This window comes from Pogona vitticeps, chromosome 6 (assembly GCF_051106095.1).
Source record: "Pogona vitticeps strain Pit_001003342236 chromosome 6, PviZW2.1, whole genome shotgun sequence".
Taxonomy (NCBI): Eukaryota; Metazoa; Chordata; class Lepidosauria; order Squamata; family Agamidae; genus Pogona; species Pogona vitticeps.
In genome coordinates, this window is record NC_135788.1 from 20,797,427 (window position 1) to 20,824,194 (window position 26,768).

General features: G+C 39.6%; 1 protein-coding gene across 1 annotated transcript in view; it reads right to left on the reverse strand.

The window, feature by feature from the left end:
- Nucleotides 1-26,768, reverse strand: part of MALRD1 (MAM and LDL receptor class A domain containing 1) — a 215,974-nt gene that overhangs the window by 83,591 nt on the left and 105,615 nt on the right. Inside the window, exons 21-22 of the mRNA XM_078378260.1 lie at nucleotides 11,532-11,706; nucleotides 3,229-3,357 (exon numbers count right to left, since the gene is read on the reverse strand). Of these exons, the coding sequence (XP_078234386.1) occupies nucleotides 3,229-3,357; nucleotides 11,532-11,706 (304 nt within the window). The remainder of the gene's footprint in view (nucleotides 1-3,228; nucleotides 3,358-11,531; nucleotides 11,707-26,768) is intronic.

The window sequence follows — 26,768 nt, forward strand, 5'->3', positions numbered from 1 at the left end:
TTTGAGCAGCTTATTTAACTGAGAGTAAAATACAATATGGAATAGTGCTCAACGATCAGAATACACCAGAAAGAATTAAATGAATCCTTTCAAAACCTGCATGCATTGAAAGCTAATTACCTTAAAAATCACAATTTAAAAAAACCATGAAAACAGGCTAGCTTCTCTAAAACACTTGATGGTGTTGAAGTGGGTTTAAGATTTTAGCAACGAATACCTAATAAACGGCATTGAGTGCAGTAGAATTTATTTCTGAATAAATATGTTGGATTGCACTGAAAGTGCTTCAACTATCTTAGGGCCAGAGACAGATGGTGTATCTGTCTTGTTCTTCTCTGTTAGGCTATTATTAGACCAAAGCATTGAATAAAGCTCTATGCCTTTAATGTCTACTTCTACAGTGTTTTTATTATCCTCTATGTAAACCTTTCACCTATTTTAACAAAGTTTGGTTGGCTTTATGGAAGCTCAAACTGATATATGGGACTGTATGCTTTTATTCATTGTGTGAATAAGAAAGAAGGCAGATGCTATCAGCAGTTCTTCAGGGAATGCTTTCAAAAACCACTAGAAAGCACATTGTCCTATAACAGCATTACAGAATAAATCATGGTCTTCATTGGTTTTGCCGAGGGACTGTTAAAGAACACAAGGATCTAGATACAACACTTCACTTTTTAGTGACTATAAAATATGCTAAGGAACATATTCACAATGTGACCTTCAATGATATTGTTATGCAGCAAAATGTTATATTTTTTTCTTCACTAGAATCTGTTTTCTATTCAGTCATCATATGTTTTTATTATTTATTATTCAGTTGATTTAGTCATCGGGATTATTAAAATGTAAGAACAGCCCAACAGCAATTTTGTCCTTTCCAAATTCATATTTTATCAGTTTGATATGATTAGTATTAGTATTGGTATTTGGTAGTGGTTTGGTAATTTTATTGGCTTAATTGTTATAGTCTGATTCATATACAACCACAATGAGTTAATTATTTGGTTGTGGACACAGAGGTTGGAAATTTGATTTCCTCTGGGCCCCCTAGGAAACAATCTAGCCTGTGTAGTCTTGGGCAAGCTGTACAATCCCATAGTGCCCCCAGAAAAAAAAATTAAACCGCTTCTGAGCACTTTATACCTAAGAAACCTTAGAATGTTTGACAACTCAGAAGTGACTTGAAAACATGTAATTTCTTCTTCTTCTTCTTCTTCTTCTTCTTCTTCTTCTTCTTCTTCTTCATTATCATCATCATCACCATCATCATCAGTAAATTAATAAATAAATCCACCAGTAAACTTGCTGCATCACAAATTTCCAGTAAGAAGCATGATATAAAACCTTAGCCACCTAACCTTTTATCTGTCCACACATATTTCATGTGTGCTGGAACATGCCATATATCCTGAGCTGCCTGATAAAACTCTTTTGTTTTAGTAATCTTTTGCCTTTATACCTGTTTCAGTTTTGTGGGAAATCTCTTTGCTGACTGGAGGATTCAGTCAGCTTTGCTGACTGGAGGATTCTGGGAGTTGTTACTTTCCCAGTCTCTGGATTGATGGGCTGAGTAATGAATATCAATTATGTGGATCAGTGAAAATCCCCATCATCATTTAAGATGGCACTTGTTTCATACTGTAACAACACGCAACATTTTTATGGAAGAAGAAGCCAGAGGATTGAGAACTTTGCTGTTATCTTCTATCCCAAGAAAATCAATAAGAAATTTCAGCTGTGTAAGTCCAGTATGGTCCAGTATGGAGTGTCAGACTGGGCCTCAAGAGAACTGGGTGGCAATGGTAAACCATTCCTTGAACACACCTCAAAATCTAAATATTTTCAAATATTTTAAAATTATTTTTAATCTTGTTTTTAACATTGATAATTTAATTTTTTTTAGATATAGTATTTTTATGATATTTTAAAAACTATGATCATTGTACAAATGTAATTGTTGCAGCTCCTATGTGAAGAAAGGCAGCATAGGAAGGAAGGAAGGAATAAACAAACAAACAGATGCACTTCTATTCAGCTGTACTCTCTGAAGCTTTTGCAATATTTACAAATCTGCTTTAAACTTGGAAACCACATTTGTATTACTTATTTTGCACATTGTCCAGTAGGCACCTATATAAAAATGGGCATAGCTGTTGAAGCAGTGTCCGTCAGTGAAAATTTAGTGGGCTTATTTTTAGTTTTGAAGAAAGACAGGAAAAGGTGTAAAAATCATCAGTCACATGATTTAAAATGAAATCCCTCTTCAACAATTACTGCAACATTCATTTCCCTTCTCAAAGTCTGCAGTATCCTGCTGCCCTCTGCAGGGGATTCCTGCCTTCAGAAAAGGGCTGGTATTCTTTCCAGTCCTAATCTGAAGCATCATTAAACCTACAAAATGTTTGTATTACAGGCAAGAAGACAATTACCCCTCTGCAATATGGTAACCCATATTTTATGAAAAATAAGTGTCCTTACTTGAGAAACGTTCTTATGAGTAAACATGCATAGAAGTGGGCTAAACATGGAGACTATTTTTGGGACATACTGAGCAGAGGGCTTCGATCTTGGAGTTTTTACAACCTCACATGCTCCCTGTAGTTTGTTTGGCTGGAAGGGACCATTCTCTGCTGGGATGACTGTCACTCTATCCAGCATTAACTGATCATTTCCTTCTACCTCAGAATTCAAAGAAATGCCTGCCTCTATGTTGCAAGATTTTCCTTCCCCCCCCTCTTTTGTCTGTTGAAGTCAGTTGTCAGTTTGTTCTTTTCATTTGCTGTTATCTCTTCCCTGCTGTAAGTAATGAAATGTTTTTATTCTTTCCATTACTAATGTCTCAGAGTGAGACTGTAACAGCCATTTAATGAGAAAAGGGGTGGACTATCTGAGGAACTTGAAGCTATTCTCCTCTTTGTATCTGTGTAATTCGGCTGTGAATAAAAAAGGAGAATTTTAACCAGAAATTCAACACTCTCCAACACTGAAGTCTTGTCCTGAGCTTCTCGAAAGTTTCTTCCCAGAATTATGAGGAATAATGACATCTTTGATTCAGCAGAAGTCACCAGGTGTAAGAAAAGAGCAAGTTTTCAAATCAGAGAGATCCGATGGAAAAACAGCATGTTCCTCATTATCCTTTCCTGAGCAGATGTAAGAAGCTGTGTCTTAAGATTTAAGACTTTTGAAAAAATTACTGCCTCCTTTAATGCAGGTAGAAGTACTTACTGCAATCAGCTTCATCTGACCGGTCTTTGCAGTCAGGTTTGTAATCACAGACAAGGTGAGACTCAATGCATTTCTTGTTCCAGCACACAAAGTCGGTATCAGCAGGGCACACCGCAGGATCCTCTCCAACTGAAACCAACAGGACAGCGAAATCAATACTTTAATTAAATCAAAGAATGTCCTTTTTGATTTGTTTACCCATTACACGCTATCACTTCAGTGATTTACAGCTTCCAACAGATGTTATTCAATCCCTCTCACTTTTAATGATGCCTTGTACCTGCTTAGACTACTCTATTGCCCTCATTCAGAGTGGAGGAGAGCTCAGGCTTGAATAGAGTGCAGTGCCAGGACAACAGTTCATTCACTTCGTGTGAGTCCAGGTGAATGAGAACATAATAACATTCACGGGGAATAAATATTTAAAAAACATGCAGAGCAATGGCAGTGATGCGCAATGCCAAACTATTGTTAGATAGAGGAAGAAATACAGAAATGGAATAAATAATTGAATAAATGTTAACAACAGTATGAATGAGCACAGACTTATACAGAGAGTAGGGTTTTCCTTTATTTGTCCCCAAAGGTAGTATCATGAAAAATCAGAAGTCATTTTTAAACTGGGAGGAATTCTACACTACACTTAATCTTAGCCCAAAAATTAAGATCATATGTCATGTATAAATACAGTATAGGGAGGAGGGAGTTTTCTGTGTTCAGGACTGGTCCAGGACATTTTGCTGCTGGACCACAGTAGCAAATTGAGACCCTTGCCCACACTTGTCAAAATGCAAAGTACCCAAAAGATAGCCACATTATGTTGAAGATGAGGCAGACGATCTTACAAACAATGGTCTCCATTCCTACCGGTCACTTTCAGGAGAAGGGCAGGGTATCCAGACTTTAAACAAATAATGAAACAAACAATACATTATATAACTAACAGTTTGATGTCCTTTCATGACACCCAAAATCTGCTGCCTAAAGGCTGTCTCATTTTGTCTGATGCTAGGGGCAAATCGCCAGACAAGCCAGTAATACAAGCAACGGCCGACATTTTATTCCCCACCACACATTCTGGGGAATGGAGTGCCCTGTTTGAGCTACCTCTAGGCACGCCTGCCTGCAGTATAAGCAAGAGAGGAATTCTCTCTGTCGTGAGACTTCACTACCTCATGAAGTGAACATTAATCCAAGACAGGAGGCCAACAGGGCTGTGGCCATAAGATGCTCAGAGTAGCAACCATGACCTAGCAAAATACTGAGGATGACAGAAGAAACACATATAAATCCAAGTGCCACATTCCAAATGATCAGTCTTCAGAAACCTGTCAATTATCTTGCTTAGTTCTGGTAAACAACATTCTGAAAGCAAAACAATTTTATTTGGTAGTAAAAAAAAGAAAAGAAAAGAAATACCGGGCATAAAATAAATGTTAAATCTGTTGCCTACTGAAAAAATTCTGAAACACTGATGACAAAATGGTTACACGTCATAATAGACTGAGAAATACAAAGGGATCATGACAGAACACATCCAAGGTTGAATTTTATAGAGCAGGTTTACTGTCCATGTTCTGTCAATTGCTATTGTGTCTCACAGATTTTTAATCCAGTTGTGCTGTGGTCTAAGAGTTGGGTTGCCACCCCCAAATTCCTCCACAGAAGAACCAAGGAGTATTCAGCTTTGCTGGCCACCTTCATTATATTCAACACAATTATACTGCCCCAACACACACAAAATCTGATTACAGGCTCACAATAATGGCTTTCACTAGTCTCAGCAAATGGGGGCGGGGAATGACTAAACTTGAAACTACAGTATTATATATTGGGCACATCACAAGAAGAGAACACGGAATTCTTTATGTCTGCAATTAATGGCTTATTTTGGTCTTCAGCAAATTCGGGGGGGATTAGAAAGGACTAAACTGAGTCTATCATATTTTGAGCACATCATGAAAAGACAAGACTCACCAGAAAAGACAATAATGCTTGGGAAAGCTGAAGACAGCAGTAAAGGAGGAAAACTGGAGATGGATTGACTCAGTAAAGGAAACTGTGGCCTGGAGTTTGCAAGAGTAGAATGCAGCTGTTAAGAATAGCACTTTCTGGAGGCCACCAAGGCTACCTCAAGTCAAAGACAACTTGACAGCATATAATAAGAACAAATGAATGATGGACAGAATGATTGTTTTGTTGACCTCATAATCTTGGGAACAAAAAGTAGGCTTGTTAAACAGAATGGGCATTTTGGAGCACTGTCTCTACTTCCCGCATTTCAATGACCTCTGACCTCATTGTTTACAATTCCTGATCACTGCAATCATTACCATATGTCGATACTCCAGTAACTAAGGAAAAAATGTCATACATCCGACAGGGTCGACTGCAGCCCCAAGAGCGTGCTCCAAAATAAATATGTTAGCCACGGAAGCGCTGCAAGACACTGTTTTCACAGCAGTAGTTTAAAAGGGCTGGGCCTCTGGACACTGCAAGAAGCTGAAATGGTTTCACTCACTTTGATTAATCTAAGCGGGTAGTTTAGAAAGTATATGAAAGTATCTCCAGACCTGTCTAACATCTCTAGGTTGAACTTTGACATTTCATTAAGTAGAAAGGCATTTTTTACCCAAACCAAACATCAATCATAATTAAGAGCATCTCTTTTATGTTAAACCCGCCATCCTTTTGAAAATCCAAGATGTATCATGCAATCTGTATAAAGATACCAAAGCCAGAGAGCAGGGGAAGAAACCAGAGGAAATGTTGTTTGTTTCTGAGAACACAATTTGCCAACTTGACTGTGAACCCGCTAGGAATAAAATGCTGGAAAAGTAGCAAAGAAGAAGACAAGGAAATTCAGTGAAACTGCTTATCAAGTGCATTTATTTTTAAAGAATTTCTTGTTTTCAGCTGCTGTGCTTCTCAAGTGTATTCACAGGATAAACTATGGGGAGCTGGTGAACTACAGAGAAGCATAAAGTCTTGAAAGAACAGCACATGCTGTGGGTTTCCAGCCCCTGACTTATGATCCCATCGTGGCTAAGCCCTTGAAGTCGTGCTGAAAAATCAGTTCCAGATGGATGTTCCTCTGTATATGCTACATTTCCAAACACTGAAGCTGAGGAGGAGACTAACTCAGGAAATCAATCTGTCCATGCTACCGCTATGCAGAGACCCCCTTAAAATTATTTTGCAGATTTTTAACAAACGGCAATTGATCTTAAAAACTGGATAACACACAACATGTGTGTGAGGTCCAAGATGAATACATGAGTCATGAATACCAACTCAGACTTTTGAAACGCATCCACTAATTCAATAAGAATGTTTCTTATTAATCTTACATTTAAAGTAAAGACATGGATCAGGAATTACTTCCCCGTTTCTCTGAAAAAAACTAAACAGTTACTTTTAAGTTACTTAAACACCTAAATACTAGTGGCTACTGGCCTGTTTTAGAAAACACTCCAAGTCCACCTCACCGTTACCTTAATACCTAGGACAGAGCAAGAAGCAGCATGAGCCAGTGCTTGAACCATGTGATATTCCTCCTCCACCTATCAGTGAGGCAACTATGAATCTGCTGCACAAAAGGAGGTAATCTCATATTAAGTTACAATCACAGTGTAATGATATCTTTGTTATTGGGAGCAGGAATTGATTTCAAGTAACTAGTTCCGCATGCAGGTTCTATGCTGACAAGCCTGTCAAATGCCTAGAATTTAGAGAAAACCCCAGAATGTGCAGTCTCACCATGCTGCCCCCATTCCTTTCTTGTTTCCACATTAATTGTCTTAAGAAATGTTCCCCTACAGAACTTCATCTCATATCAAAACATTACCCCGGCATACTTTCAGACAGAATTCATTTTAAGACAGTTTAATTCCTCTTGGGTTCAAAACAGGGTATTAGGAGATGAATGATGTGGGCATTCCAGATCAGGTTTAGAAATTATATGCAAAAGATTCAAATACATGATGATGTTTCAAATACTGCAGCATAAATGAGGAAGCCACGTATTTCAGTGTAGGCTGCCTTCACTGCAGGGTGGTTGTTAAGTCTTACCGAGACAATTTGTTTTCAGCTCTTTGAAACTGAGAAACTAGACCAGAGTTACTGAATCAATCAGACTTACATTAGTATTGACTTAACAAGTCTCATTCATTCAAAAGGACTTTAGCCAAGACCAAATCTAATTATTAGTCCCAAATGTTAAGCCTTTGTCATTATTACATCTGTTGATCCTGTAAGTACACCTGGGTTTTGCAACACATAACGGTAACTGTTTTTCCAGACTGTGTAATAAGCACAATGTGCTAGAACATCTCATTTACCATATGTGGTGTTTCGTATGACATTTATCTAACAAGCCACGTTTCCAGCATCATGCCTTTGGTCTTCTATTTTCTCTATTGATTTGTGTTGCACTCCTTTGTTTTGTGCACTGTTCCTTACTCATCATGACAGCCCCCTGCCAGGCCTCTTGCATTTGTTATACACTATTGATGAGCAAGCCCTGGATCATCTGTAACAGCCTGAAAAAATTTCATTCACAGCAAATAATCAATGGTATTGACGAAGGCAGCCAAATGTAATGATGCTAGTACAAAGCATTGTTTGTAGAGAAGGAACTGTGTTATCTGAAAAAAGAAAAAGAACAGACTGCCAGTCAAGCCCTAGTGCTATGATTCAACACACACTGGGGACTTCCTCTGTTTCATCCCCTCTGCACACTCCCATGTGTTCCCTAAATCAACTCGAGCATCTCCCAGTCTGCTAAAATGGACTGGAGAGAGTGATGGAGCAGAAGGAGATACAGCCCCATGTCTGTGGAATACTCTAGAGCAGGGGTGTCCAACCTTTCACCTTCCCTGGGCCACATTAGAAGATGAAAATTTAGTTTGGGCCACACATAAATTTGGTTTGGGCCACATGGGGGGGCAGGCCTAGCCATCCTCCGCAGTCCCACTCCAAGTGCGCTTACCAGCAGCTGCGATCTCAGACAGCAGAGGCTGCCAGCTTCAACTCCGGTGACATTATGGGGCCGGGAGGGGGTCCACCTATTGACGGGGATGGCGCAATGCAGTCACACAGCCCCCCTCTCCCCTCTCCTCCTGCTCCTTCCTTCCCTCTCCCCCCTACCGTTGTGACGTGCCCCAGCCGCATTCTGGCCGCAAGTGCCAGCAGTGTAACTTGAAACTTTGGAATTTCTTTTAAAATAAAAAAGTACACTGGGCTGCATTATGAGCCGACCTGGGCTGCATGCGGCCCTCGGGCTGCAGGTTGGACAAGCCTGCTCTAGAGCAAGAGTAGGAAGGCATTTTCAGTGGGTTACTGAAAATGCATCCTTGTGTCGTTTGCTAACCAATTTTTTTTTTTGTCGTTAAAAATTAAATACTGAGAAGTGTTTGGGGGACCTTAGGCAGTTCACCACCACCACATATAGTACACAAGGTGACTTTCAATTTAAAAATAAAATAAAATGGGGTGTACGTGGGAGTGATGGAAGTCCACAGAACACATGTTGCCTACCACTCCTATAGAGAAGGATAGTTTTTGTTTGTTTTCAAAACTAAGCTTATTTAGCGAATATATTTTCTCTGCATGTGAAGTGGGGATGGCCTTTCAAATATTTCGGGGCTATGTCACATCTGACCTTGCCAGTACAGCCATGGTGTTAAGGTGAATATCCCTTCAAAAAAGGGGTATTGCTTTTAAAATCAAGTGGTTTTATAGGGCTTGATCCAGTCGTTTCTTCCAACTACAATGGACAAGTTGAATCATTGATTGAAATCCCCTTGATTCCGTGGATTTTATTATTATTAATGAGTGATTACAATTTCAGTTCCAAGGAATAATGAGGCTTATTTTCCCAAAATGTCTGTACAAAATGAAAGTGCAAGGGAAAAAGATAAGGAGACAGTGCAGAAGCATAGACAATTACGGTGATTGATCAGCTTCCCCCTCTTCCCTTCCCACAACATAACTGTGTAAAGGAGATATGCCACTAGCCCAATAACCCCACAGCTGCTCTAGACTTTTCCTTCTTTTAAGATCATGAAGGCACCCAGACCCCAAACTGTACTTTAAATTCATAGAAAACGTTTTCTCCAAAAGAAATTTGAATAAAAATATATCCCTGTCGATTGTGACCTTTAAAAATAAAAAAAGTCTGTAAAGGCAATTGCCATTATTTTAAGATCTATTCAGAAATAGAGTACTGTGAGGAACTTAAAGCAAACATTTTCTGTCTCATGGACAAATTAAGTTAGTTTTTCAGAAAGATTTGTGACACTCTATCAGTGCCCAAAAATGCTTTGGAAATAATTCAGGAAAAAGGATTACAGAAAATATTGTAGAGAAATCCCTTCATTTTCAGTCTTCTTAGCATTAGCACATTTTGCCAAATGCCCAGATTCTTATAGGAACTGCACCACGTTGTCGGCATTTTCATCCATAACAACTATGGCCATGGATGACCTTGACAGTTGCCTTTGGGAAATGACAGATAATGCGTTTCCTGGGGCAGAAGCTAGAAGTCATATTAGATAAGGGACAATTTCAGTTCAAAAGCTGTGGGGAATTTGACTCAGCCACATGTGTCATGTAGAAAGCCAGGTCTAATCTAAAGATGTGCATCAGTGCTGACACAGAACAGACTTAACAAATTATACTGAGTCTCAGAGAATTCTGTCTGGAGGCACCACACCCAGGGCTGGTGGGGCTCAAAAGAAGCGTAGATTTGTCAGCTAAGACACAGAGATACTGATAATTCCAGCTGAAACACAGATTTATCAACATGGCATAATCTCTGAATGAGACTGAACAAGTTTCCCAGTTCTTTTGCTTCTGCTTCTTCAGATAGAATAAATCACATGCAGAAGTAGACATATGAAGTAGAGAGGCAAAATTATAATGCAGAAGGAATAGAAGGTAAAAGATCGTACAGAACAGTTAAACGTATATCCCACTTGAACGATTTAACACCAAAAAGCCTTGGAGTCCCACACTGGCTGAAACTGTGCTAAGTATGAGGAACTGAACACGACAGAACAGTGAACTCTGGAGTTAAGGCCAGAATGGAAGAAGCGAGCCTGCAATAAATGTTGTAGAGTGCTCAGGCTGGCACCCAGTACTCTCCCACAACACTCCACCTCATTCCTTTCCCCCTGATTTTTTATACACCTTAAACACTCAGATGGAAAGCCAATTGTTAATTCCTACTAGAGTAGAGCCATTTAACCAGTGGGATGTTGACTTACCAAGCTCTCATGGATTCTGTAAGCTGACCCTAGTTGAGATGAAGTATTGGCTCATGGCCACTTGGTGTGTTAAGTCATTACAGAGCTGAAACTTCCTAAAGCTTTAGATTCCTCTAAGCCTGGGTAGTGCTATTTTAGCTGCATAAGAATTGGTGCTCAGGTAACTAACTATTCATATATATCACATATTTCCAGGCAATTCTTCTGAACACCGAGAATAGACTAAGTTGTCCTTACAGCTTCTGCAAGCTTCTTTGAAGTAATATTAATTTCAAACAAATACATTTTAATTCAATGCAATTTTGGGTACAAAATTTTAAGATACTATCATTTTATCTGGACCTGGAAGGTCACATCTGATCAAGGTTGAGAATTTAGGAGCATAATCCTAGGTGTGTTTGCCTCCAGCCAATCACAAAAAAAGCTGTGCTATATGCTTCTTGGTTCTAGCATGTTCTGCCCCAAAATTTACTGCATAAACAGAGAGTGGACCTTTTGTAGATAAAATAGCTGGACAGATGTTTATACCTGATAATGTTTTGTTTGAGAACACAGATACACATTTTAATGTTTTTAAAAAGAAGTCATTACAAGTGAAGTTTCCTAAAAAAAAAACAAAAAAAAAAACAATAGCATGCACATTCAAAAGTACACATTCAGAAGTACTCTAGCCGCCTAGAGTGGTCTGGTAGTCCAGATAGGCGGGGTATAAATAAATAAATAAATAAATAAATAAATAAGTAAGTAAGTAAGTAAGTAAGTAAGTAAGTAAGTAAGTAAGTAAGTAAGTAAGTAAGTAAGTAAGTAAGTAAGTAAGTAAGTAAGTAAGTAAGTAGAAAATTAGGCTGGTTGGATAGCTCAGTGAGTTACATCATTGGCTGTAGAGGAGGAGGTCAGTAGTTTCATTCCCCACTGCACTTCCCAGAAAAAGAGCCAACCTATGTAACCTTGGGCAAGCCTTGCACAGCCATACAGTGTCCCTAGAAGAAGAATTCTTATTCATATTCTTCTTATTAAAGTCATATATAGCCTTACTTGTGCTACAATCTGCATACTCAATGTCATCTATTGCAGCTCCTCCTCCAAGGTCTTTGGTCCGGATCCCTTCAAACAGGACTTCAAAATTTCTCAACTTCCCTAGGCGAACTTCTGCTTTCTTCCATTGGTCACCATAGTCCCCTGAATCACTCCACACTCTTAAAAGGCTGCTCTCAGTCTGGTGATTTAAAAACAGAGAGGGAAAAATGCTTAGATGAAGAGGTAAAGCCCAGATATGATCGACCTGCAATCGATACACGGATGATTCGGTGATGGGAGAATATGAAAGAAATATTAGATTAAGCAGCCTTCTCCAGTCTGGTGCCTTCTAGATGTGATGAATTTTGAGTCTGACACCGTACTTTCCACCAGTTTGGCCAAGTTGGCTGGGAAGGATGGGAGATGTAGTTCAGCACATTTGGAAGGAATGTTGGGGTTATAATGGCTTACAATAACAAAATAAAATTAAATTAAATAAAAAGAAAAGAAAAGAAAAACGCTTTAAAGGCTCTGAGTGACTCCACAGGATATGATGATGAGTCTTTCCATGGGTTCCTAAAATTGTAAGCCAAAGGAGATAAACTTGTACATTTACGGTAGGATACTGAATCTCACCCTTTGCAGAAGACACTAAAATGCATGGGAAAATGAGCTGAGTCACTCAGAATATCCTCTGCTTTCACCTTGACATCATACCCAAACAAACCCTTAGGAAACAAAGTAAATCTGCAGGAAGGAAAAATGGCACAGGGCCCACAAAAGAGCCATGCCATTGTAGAATGGAATCTGGAAATTGCTGATTTTGAAAACACCTTTCTTGAAAAATCTCCCAGCTTACAATAAGCTGAGATAACAGTGCAGGTTGATCTCTACCTAAGGACAATCGCAAATAGATGATTCGCCATGCTTATTTGGCAGTCTTAAAGTCACATGAGAACTGAACTTACCTGAATATTTGAATGATTTTGGATTGCTCTTCAGTGGAAACTAAACTTAACATAAACACCAACTTTCTTTCTTAGTCCATTTTAGATAGCCAATAAAATAAGGTTCTGAGAGAGATTGAATAAATATTCAAATTTTCTTTGAAAAAGATCGGCAACCAATCCCATCAGGGGGAAAAAGAGCAACTGCTGAAACTTTTCCCCTCCTACAAGGGAACAAAGATAGCATCCCCTTTTTTAAAAAAAAAAATAAAAAACAGTTGTTCTGGGTTTTTCAGGCTCTTAGGCCGTGTTCTGAAGGTTGTTCTTTGTGACATTTCGCCAGTCTCTGTGGCCGGCATCTTCAGAGGACAGCAACCGGCCACAGAGACTGGCGAAATGTCAGGAAGAACAACCTTCAGAACACGGCCTAAGAGCCCGAAAAACCCAGAACAACCATTAGATCCCGGCCGTGAAAGCCTTCACGAATATAATAAAAAACAGCATTTGTAAACAAAACAAGACACCTTGTATTTTCTATTTAAAACTTTATTCCCATAGCATTTCCCCAAGAGAAGGGTCAGACTTCCCACAGGAACAACATTACATAATGTACCTCACGTAGCATCATTCCCACAGCCATGGGGGGTCCAGTCTCTAAAAAAACACTGATGCAAAGCTGACAGGAGATTTGTGGTCACAATCACAAGGTTTTCTAGGGGATGAGGAGGAGTAAGTAGAAGAAAATGTTTTTTAGGGCTCTAAAGATAAATTAACAAAAAATAAATCTAATATCCTCTTCTACTTGCTCCTCCTTCCCCCTCCTAGAAAACCTTGATCGTTTCTCAGAATTTCTTCATCTTCCCCTTTTAGAGTAATAAAGCTCCATCCGGAGTGAGGAGATCTCTCTCTCTCTCTCTCTCTCTCTCTCTCTTTTACTAACCTTGACAAAACCATGCATATTCTTTATTTACTTATTTGCACAGATAAAGGAGAACTTGAGATAAAGGAGAAGTATATACAGATGGTTGTGCTGCTAAAATAAAAGTAAAAATTGCCACATATGTGACCCAATTTTTTAAAAAATGCTGTGTCACTGATATCTTTCTGAGCTGCTATTTTTTTCTTCATTCCTGAAATCATAAAAATGGCTAAATCAGCAAATATTTTTCACTGAGAGTTATACTATGGAATGCTGACAATAGCTTATACACCACCAGCAATTTAAGGTGGCACAAAGATGAAATGTGATATATCATGCAGTGTCTGGAAGCATTCTTTTTGTCTGAAAATGTGTTATTGATTTTGCTAACATTTCTTATACTGTATATTTAGGATCTTCACACTTAGAAGCAGATCTTCTACAAAGAAAAAGAAAGTATCTAACATCTTGGTAAAGTGCCATGCCATGAAGACTCCAGTTTTATTTTGATACAGCTGTGGGATTACAAGGAAACAATTCACCATGTCTGACTATGTTGAGATTCAGATATCCCCAGTTATTTAGCAACACAGTACGGAGCAATAAGCAGGTAATACTAAGTCAGAGGTATTCCTGGTAAAACTGTACTAGAGGCACAGATGTAACAAACAAGGAGGTAATACTGGAAGATTAAATAAGCAAATCATCTTTCTATTCCTTTTCCCTGTCTGAACTAGGGAACATTCCTAACTCCAACCAAATGCAATGAAAGAGATGAATCCTCCACTTTCAAACTAAAGGTTTTCATCGTTCCATCTAAAGAAAATGTTTTGTTAGCTTATAATCCATCTCCTTCAAGCTTTGGCAAGTGAAAATATGCACTGTTGGGTGAATTCACAACCAGGCCAGGTGGGCCAATCTCCTGAAAAGGACAAAAGCTGTTCTCACAGCTATAAATAATCAACTATCCAACAAATTGCAACAGAACACAGACAGAGTTCCGACTCCTGTCCTCTGAAGATGCCGGCCACAGAGACTGTCAAAATGTTAAGAAGAACAAGCTCCAGAACACGGCCAAAGAGCCCGAAACACCCACAACCATATATATATTGTCTCCTTCCTTTCCTTTTTCCTTTCCTTTCCTTTTTCCTTTCCTTTCCTTTCCTTTCCGTTCCGTTCCGTTCCGTTCCGTTCCGTTCCGTTCCGTTCCGTTCCTTTCCTTTCCCTTCCTTCCTTCCTTCCTTCCTTCCTTCCTTCCTTCCTTCCTTCCTTCCTTCCTTCCTTCCTTCCTTCCTTCCTTCCTTCCTTCCCTCCTTCCCTCCTTCCTTCCTTCCTTCCTTCCTTCCTTCCTTCCTTCCTTCCTTCCTTCCTTCCTTCCTTCCATCCATCCATCCATCCATCCATCCATCCATCCATCCATCCATCCATCCATCCATCCATCCATCCATATCCAAAGGCGGCCCTCTCCAGTGACCTTCTGCTGGTGTTGAAATGCAGCAGAAATTAGCCACTCCCTAGTCTGAGAACAAATAAATGAAGCAGCACAAATTCTTCTGACAGCTGAGGTGGGAAGAGAAGGTTTGCCCACGGAGTGTGCCATGCGCTCTCTGTGTACCACCACCCAACTCTGTAACACTCATCAGGTGGAGAAGGAGAGGAAATGTGAGGGTCATAAGCGTGGTGCCTTTTACCTCACCACTACCCATCTCTATAATGTAGCTACTACAAAGCAGTCCCTTCCTTAATGCTACCCATTCTACTTGTCCGTAGTCACACAATAACAAAGCTGTCAAGGGTGTGAGCTTCAAGATGGTGTGCATGTCACTGTAGACCAAAAGCCAACAAAAGGAAATCGGCCTTGCCATCCTCTCCAACAGAAATCAGTTTGAGTAAATTGTCAACAAAGCATGTAAGATGGATAAACTTCAAGGCAAACTTTTAGCTTTTGTACTCAGTTTTTCATCTGGGTACGAAGGCTATGCCTCCATGGCAATGTGTCGAGAATCCAGGCAGCTAATTGCATCTAATCCTCTAGTCGTCTCTGCACATACATACAGTCTGCCCTTGAAGTCTCTTTGGTGTGATAAAACATTCCGAAACTTTATTAATAAGGAGTGTCTGATTAATTTTACAAAACTAGACTAGAGCTAGTCATTGATGGGGGAATTAAGTAGATGTTTAATTGAAGTGGGCAATAATAATGGAAAATTATAATGGAAAATTGATCCATTTAAGTATTTACTGATAATAAAGTGAATTAGATGTATCCAGTACTGCTGCATTGGTGACATTAATCCCACCAACACATTTATAGATAGCTGTGTCTGTTCTACAAGGAATGATCTTATTGGGATCTATGGATTCAGTCAAACACTAAGGGCATCTGGATCAGAAACACACATGATAACTTATGCAGACTGTGAAAGGGGCCCATCAATATCCTCCTGCACAGCTCTTGCTGCTACAAAATTTATAAATACTTAATAAAACATCAAATACAGAGAACACTTTCGAACATAAATATACCACTGCTCTAAACTGTAATTCTGTTTGAAAGAGCTCAACAGAATTGTGTTGTATAAAAAAAACTGCCCACTTTAATGATCATTGCCATCTTTGTTTATTTTTAGCATGTGGGGGGGGTCTTTGAGGGCCTGGGTACATATACCTATGTACTGTAATTGCAGATCTTAGCAGTCACTTGTAAGATGTGTGTGTCCTACATTCATCATTCTAAAAGATCATGATCCGCACTGAGTGTTTTCGACCAGGCTAACCACCTGTTGCTGGGGAAAGCTATACACATCCAAAACATCAATACAGAGAACACTGATAGTCCTATATGGACTGGGATGGAGTGAATGGCAGAATTTCTCCATGTTCTAAGCCAGTGGTTCTTAACCTTGGGTTACTCAGATGTTTTTGGACTGCAACTCCCAGAAGCCTTCACCACCAACTGTGCTGGCTGGGGTTTCTGTGAGTTGTAGTTCAAAAACACCTGAGTAACCCAAGGTTAAGAACCACTGTTCTAAGCCATCTTCCTAAGGCAGAGATAGATGGATCCAGCTGTTTAAGGCAGTAGTTCTTCTTTGTGGGGCTTCCAATCAATGAGTGGATACACTATACCAGTTCTAGAGATCCACTCTTCAGGGCCTTTCAGGGCAATCAAGGGCTTTGGATCCATCAGATCAAAATCACTTGTGACTTTTCCCTGTTTCACTCCTGTTTCACCCCTGTTTGACTTAATGGCTTCAGTACTAACCTGTCCAAATACAAAAAAATCATGTTGTATCTCTGTTAGAAATGCTAAAACGGGAAATGGTGGCATAGCCCTTCTCAAACTTGCACCATTATTTTTAATAGAAACAAAGATTTCTATTGAAGGTGATTTTTTTAAAAAAGAAAACCCAATAGAACTCTAACCAGAATATAAAAGCTATAGATCATACTCCCTATCTTCACTATGAAATCAATAACTTGGAAGACAGACTTGACATATTGACATAAATTTTCTTTGCTTCCCTGTCAGTATAACAGGAGAATGATTTTTCATGGGTTTCAGCTGTCTCTCATGGCCTGCCCAAAATGGGTGTCCTTCAGAAGCATTGGGCTACATATCCCATCATCTTCACAGAGAATAAGCATGTTGTCTAAGAATGGAATAGTCCAATACCACTGAAAAGCATAAGACTGGGGAAGGCTGCTATACGCCAACTGGCACATTGAAAGAAAAAGCAGTGGAAATAGTCTTTCTCGTTTAGTTCTCTTGGTCTCCCCCCAGATAAACAAGATATAAAGTACAGGATTACTCTTATCCTTTTGTTAATGAATTCTGAACTCCCACGAATTATTTATTGCGATTACCAAATCCACTATGCATTTCTTTCCAAGTATAAGGACGTCATGTCAGCTTGTGTAGTGAGATTTCTTCATCCCCCCAAAATCCTTTGTTTATGCTTTTCTTCTCAAAGCCCCAAAGAATGCAGATTTTTTAAAAAAATGAAAAATGAAATGTAAGATACATTTTGTTGCGGCCCACTCTGTTGTATCTTCCATCTAGCGTAGACTGAGCAGGTACCTATCCAACGGAGGATCTGAAAACCATGAAAGTTGAAATCCCAGTCTTAAACCATTTACCTTCCCTGACCCACAGTTCAAGCTATCCTAAGAATAAGGGATGCTACAATGGATCATAGAGCCCCCAACAGTATCTCATCTTTTCTTTTTACCTCTTTTGAATGCTAGCTAAGGATAGCATTGTGTTTATGTTGAAGCAGAATCTTTTAGTCTATGGTCTTCTAGTCGCCGCACAGTACATATGCTTATTCCCTGTGGTGCCCCAGTCTAATCTCACTGTGAACCATGGACAAAGTAATGAATTATAGAACTCTCTAGGCTAAGATTCATTAACTCAAGCAAGTTGACGGCACATAACAACTACATGTAATGAACCATAGATATCACATCAAACTTATTTGTCCCTTTATTGAATGCTCCACCTCATGGATATTTTTGTTCACCTATAATGCTAAGAGTTGGCTTGGTTTTTTTTTCCTGCCTCATAATGCTATGGGCTCTGCACCAACATAATGGTTTGGATGTGTTCATAACCTTACACCTTGCATGTTTTAACCTTTGCCACACCTGGCTTAATGTATCACCTGAAAGGGACTGCCAGAAGACCTATATAGATGTATACCTCTGATAGTTTTGTTTCAACAGCAAAAGGTACAAAATTGTGAGAGCCCAAAGATTACATGCAAATTCTGCAGCTTGTTCTCATATAATCCCAAGTCTTGAGCATATTGTAACATATGAGACAAAAAGTAGGTTTATAGATGAAAGCCGCCTGGCCAAATAGAAGTGTGAAGAATTGTAAGCACTCAGAAGTTGGAAGTGAGTTGAAATTGGGTGAAACTTCTGGATAGCTCAGTGGTTTATTGCAACACTGCAGTGGTTTATTGTAACAATGAAAAAAATTACAGCTTGATACCCAGATGGATTTTGATATGACGGGGGATGGATGTCTGGCTTCATTCTGGAATTAACCCCAAACTGGGAAAAATACCAGCTGTGATGAACACAGGCTTCTGTTTTTTCTCTAAAGGTTTATAAAGTTCTGTAGGGTTCTTATTGAGTGTATTCAAACATCAGAACTCTACATTAACAATCCCGACAGTATTGGATTATGAACCTTTTTATCCTTCTATGTGGTGTGTGAATTTTGGTGCATAGTTTTCTAAATAATGCATTTTTTGTATAGATGTCATCCTAATGTACGCATTTAGTATACATTTTCCCTATCAATTAAGGCAAGTTCTTCAGACACATGTATTTCATGTGCATTTTTCAAATTCACATTTTTTTCTTTACCAAACCTTGGAAACGGGCAGACTTAGTGGCCATGTTCTTCCATTGCCAGTCCTGAAGTATGTGAAATGTTTATTTTCACATAGAAATTGGGTCCCAAAGCTCATTATGCATTTTTTTTTTACATTCTATCCATGGTGACAGTTTGTACATTTAAAGGACACATTGAGTAGAATTTAACCGTTCAATACAAGAACCTAAACTATTCTGGCAGAAATTCTGTTGCTTAGCATAATGTTGCACTAAAGCAGACTCACTGAATCAGTGAGAATTTGTTAAATTAACTTCCAGTAAGTTCCACTGATTCAAATGGGCCTTTTCTAGTTGGAATGTACTGCACTAAAGTAAGTAAAAATTCCACTCTGTCATAGAGGAGCGATAACCAATGGAGAAAGAAAATCAGCAACTGGAAGTGCCTTGGCCATAACTAATATAATAATAACTATATACTATATTAAAACTTTAACTATATAATTGTTACAGCCAAGGCATGGCACCAAGCCCCCATGAGCATCCATGGTCTTCCAGTTTTCAAGCAGTCAGTTTGAAACTGTATTAGTTAATGGATTATCATCTGTTAATGTAACGTATATTCCAAAGTGGAATGTAATACTCCCTCTTGTGGCATTGGATGAAATATTCCACTCATTCTTATAATGCTTATTTTCACATCATATGGAAAGTTTACTAACTTTACAAACTTTTTGCTTCAGGCTGCAATCTGAGGTGATGTTTGCCTGGAAATAAATGCTCTCAAGCATAGTGGGAACTACTTCTGAAGAAATACATACAGTTTGCCCTGCACATTTTGCATTACTTATAATTGGTAGGTAAAGGTAAAGGTTGCCTTTGACATTTAGTCCAGTCGTGTCTGACTCTAGGGCACAGTGCTCATCTCCGTTTCCAACCCACAGAGCTAGTGTTTGGCCGCAGATAATCCTCCATGGTCACTCTGTGGCCTAGTGTCGGACACAACTGGACAAAATTGTCAAGGAGAACCTTTACCTTTACCTGTGAGCAATTTTGGCTGCAGTACAACAGTTTAACCTCTGCACCACAAGGTTCCACGAGGCTCCTATACTGCAACTCCAACAACCCTTTTATTATTTCTGTTCTTTTTGAAATATTTATATCCTTCAGTTGCTGTATTCCTGTCATGGCAATCTTCCCACCAAGTTTCAGTTATCCCTATCAAATTTTATTTACCCTACAGAAATAAGATTTCCAGTTCTTCTTATCTGTTTTCCATACATAGGCACTGGAGATTGTGTGATGTGTGGCCTGCTTTCCTTCATAAGTTTTTATAAACACGATTATAGCGTCCCATTAGAGCTGCTTACTCTTTTCCTCTTATGGTTCCTCTTATAAGTCTTCATCTGTCTTTATCTCTGAGCTTGCAACCTCAATCCCTGTTTCAATTCAGTTTAAAGCCCTCCTGAGGTAGTTCTTCATGCTGCAGCCGAACAGATCCTTCCCAGTCCTTGTGAGCTGCAGCCCATCACTTGCCAGGAGTCCATCTTTCAGGAAGCAAAGCCAAATCCCAAATCCAAATCCTTCACACCAGCACTATCTTCATAGCCAGTTCTTCATCTGGAATAGTTTCTTTTCTCTTGCTATTTTGAGTATTGGTTGGATGGATTAAAAGACTGTCTGGTCCCCAAAATCTTTGAGCTTCCTTCCCAGAGCTTCACAGTTCCTCTTAGCTTTGTCATTTATTGCCACATGGATGAGAAGAAAGGGATATGCATCAATTGGTCTTATGAGTGATGGCAATCCTTCTGCCACATCTCTGATCTATCCTCCAGGAGTAGACCTGGTGGATCCATGGATCTTTCCAACATATTTTGGTTTCAATCCAAAGAGGTAGGGAGTCTCTTACTCTTCTCTTTTTCTTTTTATAGGATATGGATTCAGTGATTTGCTTGGATGAGTTTCACTGTTATGTCCTCCCGTTGGGGTCTCCTGTATATTTTCCTCTGCATGACATCTGCCAGACTCCTCTTCAAGAATCTAAAAGTGGTTTTGCAGTGCCACCGGTGAAGAATGTTATCTCCTTCTCTTGTTCCTAAATGTGATTTTCATGGCTCTTCCTCCACTATGTTTACTTTTTCCTTAGCATTTTCTTCATCTGTTTTGTCTTGCTGTTCTTCCACGTCCATTGCCTCCCTTGGCTATTGCTGCTCAAGAATCATATCTACAGTATATATTCTTCCTCTTCTCTTATAGCCTTAAGCTTGGCCACTCACTGCTCCAGTTCTCTCACTTTCTCTTCCAATAGTGCAACCAGTTTGCAGTTGCTACATGAGTATGCCATGTTGTTGTCAAATACGAAGACAAACATTGCACGCAATTTGCAGGTCACCATCACAGAAATGTCCCTTCTCTCCACAATCCCTGTTACCTTTTTTCTTTTTTCTGCTTGTTTATGTGTGTCTTTTGTAACATTTTCATGTAAATGTTAATGATGAGAATCTTCTCATAAGAAAACATTGTCTAACCTAATCTGGCTGAATGCATTGGGAAGGATTCAGATTCAGCCCTGGACATGGATTTTAAATATCATGTTATTTCCTGAATATAAAGGAGTTTGGCAATTATGGTATGAGGGGGTACTGACAAGTATTGAGCCTTACCCAGAAAAACTGCCACACTACTCTAAATATTCCCCCACGAAGTCAATGCACTTGCAACATCTGTCCTGCAGCTTCTTAAGTCCCTGCAAATAAAATTCTTCTGACTGCTGGTGTAACCACTCATTTGAAGCATTAGTTGCCTCCAGAACAGCCGCCTAGAGTGGTCGCAAGACCAAATAGGTGGGGTATAAATAAAATAAATAAATAAATAAAATAAACACTCCCAAATTGTTGTCCCTTTAGGTGTTTTTTGAGTTTGGGGAACAGATAATAGTCACAAAGAGCCAGGTCAGGAGAATAGGGTAGATGGGGCATCATTTTAAAGCCTAAGGATGTCAGTTTTGCCATTGTTTCACCTGCAGTGTGTGACAAGGTGTTGTCATGCAACAGGATGACACCTTTGAAGAGCTTTCCTTGATGTTTTGCCTCAACTTTGTCAATAAAGTACGGTAATATTTTACATTGATGTTTGAATCCTGTTGGAGGTAGTCCACCAGCAGAATTCCCTTCTTATCCCAAAAAACTGTTGTCATTTGCTTCTGCACCAACCTTTGCACTCGGAACTTCTTTGGCCTGGGGGAACCACTGTACCTCCATTCCTTAGACTGTTCCTTTGTCTCAGGATCATAACAGTAGATCCATGTCTCACCACCAGTTACCAGTCTGCCCAAAAAATCTGACTCATTTCTTGCAAAATGTTCCAAAACTCCACATGTTTCCTCTTTTGTTCGGTTGTCAAAAGTTTGGGGATTCACTTTGCTGCCAGCTTTCTCATTTCCAAGTCATTGTGGATAATGGCACCAACTTTCTCGCGTGATATTCTCAGATATGTAGCAATACTTTTGGTTGATATTCGGCGGTCCTCCATGATCATGTCATGGATGGCTTTCACATTTGCAGGCACAGAGACAGAAACAGGCCTTCCATTGGGTTTCTCACTTTCAACACCAAAATGGCCAATTTTAAAACTGACAACCCAACGTTTAACTGTTGCATATGAAGGGCCACTGTCACCCATAGTTTGTGACATTTCATCATGGATCTGTTTTGCACCTTTCTCTTGGAGAAACAGGAACTTGATTATGGTCCTATGCTCTTCCACACTGAACTTTTCTGGAGGTGCTGCCATGTTCACTTTGGACCTGAACATGAAATATAAGTTAAAATCATACATAGTTGATTTTTGCACCGTTGAATATAGACAAATTGGCCAATACACCCTGCAATTTATAGCTTCCTATCTTAATTTTTTCTGGGTAAGGCTCAATACTTGTCACCACCCCCTCATATTTCCTTGTCAAAAATGAAAGAGAATTCTTACTCATTCCTGTCTTCAAATTCTACCTTGCAATGGAACTCCTCACTTCCCAGCTATGAATAATGAAATAATTTTCTCTATGAAGAAATTTGTGGACACAAGAATGTAAGAGGAACCATGGTGGATCATACCTAAGTACTATCTCATTCTACATTCTGTATGCATAGTGGCCAGTTGCCTCTAGAAAGCCTACGGCTATTGATATTTCAACTGCATTCTCCATCTTGTGCTTCTCATCAATTGATATCTAAAGGTATACTGCCTATGATGATAATAATTATGTGCTGACAAATTGATTCTGGCTTATGGCAATCCTTTCCAAGGTTTTCTGGGTAAAGAATACTTAGAAGTAGTTTACCATTCCCTTCTAAGGGCACCCTGGGACTATGCAGCTTGCCCAAGGCTACCCAGGCTGGCTCTTCTCTCAGGAGGCACAGAGGGGAATCAAACTCCCAACCTGCAGCTCCACATCCAGATACCTAAACTAATAAGCTGTCCAGTCAGTGGTACTGGAGGTGATATATAGCCATCCTGACAAGTACCCATTGATCAGTCCTGTATACATATGTACAAATCTTTCACCTAATTTGTTGTGATCTAAGCAGCAAGTTACACATACACACACACACACACACACACACACCTCAAACATGACAATCCTCACCTAGAGTTCCCACATGGATGTATCTTCTGTGACCAGAATTTGTCAGACGTGAAGTCTCCCATCCCATTTTGCAGCTTGTCAGCATAGCTCTCCTGTAGCCCTCCTGATTTTCAGCAAGCATGGCTACAGAAGAATTGCCTTAATAAACTGTAAACAAAGACTGACTGTCAATTTCTTCTCTCTCTCTCTCATTTTTGTTTTGGTATCTAGGTACTCTAGAACCACCGCACTGGCACAAAGTCTTTGAAAAGAAAAGAAAAGCCCCTCTGGTATTTTAATCGTGGCCCCCAACCACCATCTCACCAAAGACCAACACTCTTGCACACACTTTTTTTGCATCAGTTCAAGAGATCACATCATCTTAACTTATGTGAATGGATCCACTGCCAGAAAAAAAAAAACAACGGATAAGCCCCAAAAGAGGACGAAAAACCTACAGATTGGAAAGGGAAGCCTGAGCTGATTTGCATCAGCTTTATGTCATGTGGTCAATGGGGGGAAAATGAACCAGTCTGTCCAAAACCGATAGCATTTGCCACATTATATGCTAATGTAGTCACACTCTTAAGCTAGTTTAGAAAAAAAAAAAACCTATAGCATTTATCATTTTTAATGGTTTTTGGTCAAGCTATCAGACCAAAGACAATGGTAAAATGTGGTGCTTTTATTTGAAACATGTGTGTATATTATGGGGGAGGGGATTCCTCTGCAAAATTGACAGGTTGAAAGCAGAAACATAAAGGGCAGGAGGAATTGAATAACAGCCAAGTATTGGATGAAAGACAGAGATTGCTTCAATTTTTTGAAGAGTCTTTTTTTAAAGGGCTGTGAGTTTGAGACGACTGCCACATGTATCACTTTTCTTGTGATATTTGAACATGACTAGCATGCTGAACTTTATTACTCTCTTTGCATTACGTGAGCTTAGTAGATTATACACGGTGCTGATTTTCCCCCAAAATAGAACACCGTGTCAAAGCTGAGATGAGTTATTGCCAGTAATTCTTTCATAAAGTGCTATTGAACTGTCTATACTGAATTGTTATCAGTCCTCATGAATGACAGCATGCCGAGGGACAAGCATCCTCATTCATAACTCATCCCCATTCATAACTCAAAGGAAGGTTAACTCTTCTGACCTTACTGTCTTCTTTCATTTTTCTTCTTGTCAAGAACATCCCAACAGCATCATTTGATTTCCCTCTTAAATCCTTCTTCTTAGTGAAACCATCTGGGAGTTTAAAAATATACTCTATAGGGTTTCTGAAAGTTTGAGTGTCATGAAGAATACAACTAAAGAAGAAAACAAAGATAGTCCATGTATGCTTCTCACTATGGAACATTAACAGAGAATCATTTTTGCTCCCTGGGATCCTGAGATAGAAGAATTTAGGATTACCATATACAATTTACTCTCTTCTTCAAATTATTGCTAAGTCCATACTTCAAATAAAGATCAGTTCAGCTCTTCGGACGTCATCACTAGGTGAAATAATGTTTTCCACATTTGTTTATATTTGTCAATGGTGCAAGCAGGGCAGAAGGGCTTGTAGTAACTGCAAAGCTAGCATCTGCTTTAATTTTTTCTCTCTAGCTACCAGAAGAAAGCCCCCAACAGCTTTCTAAGGCAGTCGCTGGGAAGGGAGTAAGTGAAGGACTTTCAAAAATCAGTGGAAACTCTCCTTTTTTTTTTTTTTAAGGGCAATGTAGGGATGCACTTTTCTCTACACTGTCTCTACACTCACTTCTCTCCTTCCCTGGATCTGAAATTAGTAATGCTGCAATCATAAATCTTTGATGATTTAATCAACAACTTTGTTGCAGGAAAGGCATGGAATGTTCATTACTCAAGTAAACAGCACTGCCTCCTTCATCTTCCTGAGCTTTTTCCCCACTTCTAACCATGACACATGGATGCCAAATTTAACATGAGTGATCCATGGATGTGGCCCTTTGCCCAGCCCTATGGCTGCCTCAGAAGTGCACAAACACCCTGATTCAGTTCATTTTTACACGCTTGTCTGAAGACACTGCACATGCTGATACCAAACTATCTCACAGGGCAGCAATAAAGATTACAAAAGCATAACATATGTGAAGTACTTTGCACTTTTGAAAGTGTGAAATAAATGTTGCTAGAGCAAAAGCACCAATGAATTATACCTTAGAGCTGTGGTCCCCAACCTTGGGCCACCAGATGTTCTTGGACTACAACTCGCAGAAGCCTTCACCACCACCTCTGCTGACCAGGATTTCTGGGAGTTGAAGTCCAAGAACATCTGGAGGCCCAAGGTTGGGGACCACTGCCTTAGAGTATTTATTTATCGCTCTCTTCACAGTGCCTTGCGTATCCCAATAGCTTTAATGGATGGAATCTTTGCTCTAACTTTATTTCTGGGATTAGCCCAACAATATTTCATATTGGACATTTTAATTATTAGCATTATCACATCATTCTTACCCCTCAAAATGCTGTCATAGTTCAGCTCTAGCAATTACTTATATCTTTCTACAGGTTTCTGTATTTTTTAAAAGTTCAGGGTCTGTATGGGGTACTTTTAACAGTCCTGAGCTAGCATTTATACAAATGAGCAAAATAAATTTATAGCACATTTTAGGTGATATAAAACTCTCCAGTTCCTGTAGCGAGAAACTCATTAATTCTAACCTTCTGTTGAGCACTGTAAAATTTCAAATGTGGTGGTGCTCTAGATAAAGCTTAGACATGGTGGGGAGCATTTAACACTTCCCCCTCACCTGAGTTCTACTCCTTTCCAGAGCAAAAGTAAGGGCCCAAATCCTGGCACAACATGACCCCATGTGTTCTCTGTGAATCTAAGACTGTGACTAACCCTAAAACTTCTAAAATATTGTGCTCTGATTGACATACAAGTCCTGGTTCAACTATGAGGATTCACCAAGCATGCCAAACATCTAAACAGAGGTGAGTGGGGAATGTGACACATGTGAACCACAGGCAGCCTTTTGCCAAAGGCCAAGCGTACCACTGTCAAAGCCATGAAAATATTTTCAATCTGCTTTTTTAAAAACGGAGAAAGACCCCTTGACTTCCAATGCACTGGAGGCAATTTCACTAGTTCGGAGGTGGGGCGTTTAAGCAGTTTTAGGCCTAAAAGGGGCTGTGGTCATCACCTCAGAGGCAGCCTCCAGCAAGGATAAACCCAATGAACTTCACCCTCCAGATTGAGAGAATGGAAGAGTTGCCTGTCTCTGCAGAACTGGGCCCTCAGGGAACCATGACGCTGAGCCTATGGACATTGAGGACTCAGATGATCAGCCTGAGGTGGAGGAGAAGGTGGGATCACCCACCCAACCCTCAGGAGCAAAGAAGGCTGAAACAAAATGAGCTTGGCTTGAGTCCTCAAAGCAAAATGCTTGGCTGC